General features: G+C 51.8%; 1 gene segment (V, D, J or C); it reads right to left on the bottom strand.

Annotated features, from left to right (window-relative positions):
• Positions 1 to 1,175: 1,175 nt before the first annotated feature.
• LOC118996197 (immunoglobulin lambda variable 8-61-like) lies at positions 1,176 to 1,724 on the bottom strand. The segment is given in 2 exon segments: positions 1,176 to 1,515; positions 1,619 to 1,724. Coding segments are annotated over 2 exon segments (366 nt in total).
• Between the last annotated feature and the right edge of the window lie 785 nt (positions 1,725 to 2,509).

Raw genomic sequence — 2,509 nt, 5'->3', positions numbered from 1 at the left:
TTGACCTGCAGAGAATAGGCCTGCAACCCAGGCATGTGCCCTGACTGGGAATTGAACGACCATCCTCTGGTTCGCAGGTCTGTGCTCAATCCACTGAGCTACACCAGCCAGGGCCTGAAATACATATATTTCTAACTTATTAGCTGTAATGCTTTTAAAAAAATTTATTTTGTGTTGCTTCCATATGAATTTCTTCTAAAAAGATTTTTTGACAAAGGTGAGAAGTGTCAGTAAAAGGACGATTTCCCACTCTGCTCCTCCCCTCACAGCCCAGTGCAGGGCACCCTAGGGAACCTGGTGTTGGGACACCACGTGCAGCCCCTCACCGGTCCCTGACCCAGGGGTGGCGACCTGGGGGCTGGGAGGGAGATTCTGGGAAGCTCTCTGAAACAGGTGTCATCTCAGAGCATCAAGATTCACGTAAGTCATAGAAATTTTCTCAACTTGTGGTTATAGTTTTCAATTTAAAAAATGAATAAAAGAAATCAAGTCACAGTTTTTAGTGATGACCTGAGATTTTAAAACTGTTTCTGAACGTTCCTGGATTTATGAATCCAGGAGGTTGATTTAGGAGAGAGTCTGAGGTGGAGTTGAAATTGAGTAAATTTCAAACAAAAGAGTTCAGGAATAGTTTTATAATAATAGTAGAGTCAGATTTCAAACTTTAGTTTCCTAAAAAAGTGTGACTTGTTAAAACACAGATTTTGCTCACAAACACACAGTTCTGACCCAGCAGTCCTAGTCAGGGGACAGGCACCACCTGCAAGCTCCCAGTGACACTCTCATTTAAATGCTAATGAAATATTCCTGCAAACACAGGGTGAGGTCACTACATGAGAGTCTAACTTGTTAAAGCTCCTGGAACACAGGCAGGATTACAAAGGGCAGTGGGGCTCCTGAGTCTCTCTGATGGTTAATGTGTCTGCACTCAGCCTTACTCCATCATGGTTAGAGGGAGAGAGGTGAGGAAGCCCATTCTGTCAGGGTCACATTGGAGGGATGGGCACACCCTGGAGGAGCCTGGAGGACCCTGGCGGAGGCAAGTGGGGAGGGGCCAGTGGACCTGGGAATGGGCCCTGAGCCCCCCCCGCCCCCCCTTACTATTCTGACGATTCCCACCCTCTCTCTCTCCTTGTCACTAAAGCTGAGCCACTCTGAGCACAGGAGGAGGTTTTGGTCGCACTTCCCCATGGGGTCACATCACTGTGTAAGGATAACTACCCAGGTACAGAGCACAGTAATAATCGTCCTCGTCCTCAGGCTGGGCCCCTGTGATGGTGAGGGCGGCTTTGTTCCCAGAGATGGATCCAGTGAAGCGCTCAGGGACCCCAGAGGGCCGGTTGTTTGTGCTGTAGATGAGCGTGCGGGGAGCCTTGCCTGGGGTTTGCTGGTACCAGCTGGGGTAGTTACTACTAGAGACTGACCCAGAGCTAAGGCCACAGGTGAGTGTGACTGTCCCTCCTGGAGACACAGACAGTGACGGCTCCTGGGTGACAACAGTCTGAGAATCCACACCTAAAACCAACAGAAAAGACACAGGTTTTGTTATGAGTGGCAACATCACCCTGAGACCCTGCTTTGTTGTGTCCCCCAAGAGTGCAGAGTCCCTTCCTCTGACCTGAGCTGTAAATGAGGAGCCCGAGCAGGAGCACCGTCCAGGCCATGGTGGGTCACTCACAGGACACGGCCTCCTCAAGCTCCTGAACTGGAAGGACGTGTCCTTGGGGCCTTTTCTTGCCTCTCAGACCCATTAGGAGGAGAATGTGCTTCATGCAAATCAGCTTCCTCTGTCCTCCTGCCCCAGTGTCACCCTGATGTCCCCTGGGGGTTATATGGAAAGAGGTAGGTGCTGGCACCTTCCACACAGCAGTGACTGCACAGTGACTGAGACACTGAATGAGGCACTTGGCTGGATGTCTTCCACCCAAGCAGCTTCCCTAAGACCCAGGGGACCTCAGTCCTAATTTCCCCTCTGGAAAATGGGAGGACTGAACAGTGACCTGTGTGCAGTCTCACCCTCCTGCCCCAGTGGCTTTGTTTTTCCCTAACTTAACCCCATCCTCCCGACCCTGTTCTGGCCTCTCTAGTAAAACCCCTCCCTGCCCTCCCTGTGGGTTCTTAGCAGGTCTCCTCCTTCCAGCACTGAGACCACTGGAGAGTGGCAGAGCTAGTGTCGGGGTGTGAAGGGTCAGGAGTCTCCCACCAACACAGCCCTGTCAGCTCTCTGGGTGCAGCAGTCAGGGGACCAGGGCTGAGGCTGTAACCCAGGCGTGGGTGCCAGCTCCCCACAGCCCCTGCAGTCCCAGGGCAGGGAGTACCCCGGGCACGGCTGCAGGCTCTGAGGGCAGAGGGGAGAGGTTCCTGAGGGGAGAGACTCTGAGGGGAGAGGCCACAGCATCACCATCAAATTATGAGAGTTGTCCCAACAAACAATGGGTGTAAGAAAACAAGAAAAATATGCCTGATAGTTAGAAACAAAACAAGAGAGTCACAGGGTGCCTACACTAAT

The sequence above is a fragment of the Sturnira hondurensis genome, unplaced genomic scaffold (genome assembly GCF_014824575.4).
Source record: "Sturnira hondurensis isolate 20B ecotype Veracruz unplaced genomic scaffold, ASM1482457v3 Scaffold0011092, whole genome shotgun sequence".
Taxonomy (NCBI): Eukaryota; Metazoa; Chordata; class Mammalia; order Chiroptera; family Phyllostomidae; genus Sturnira; species Sturnira hondurensis.
This window is presented reverse-complemented; position numbering and strand designations above follow the sequence as displayed.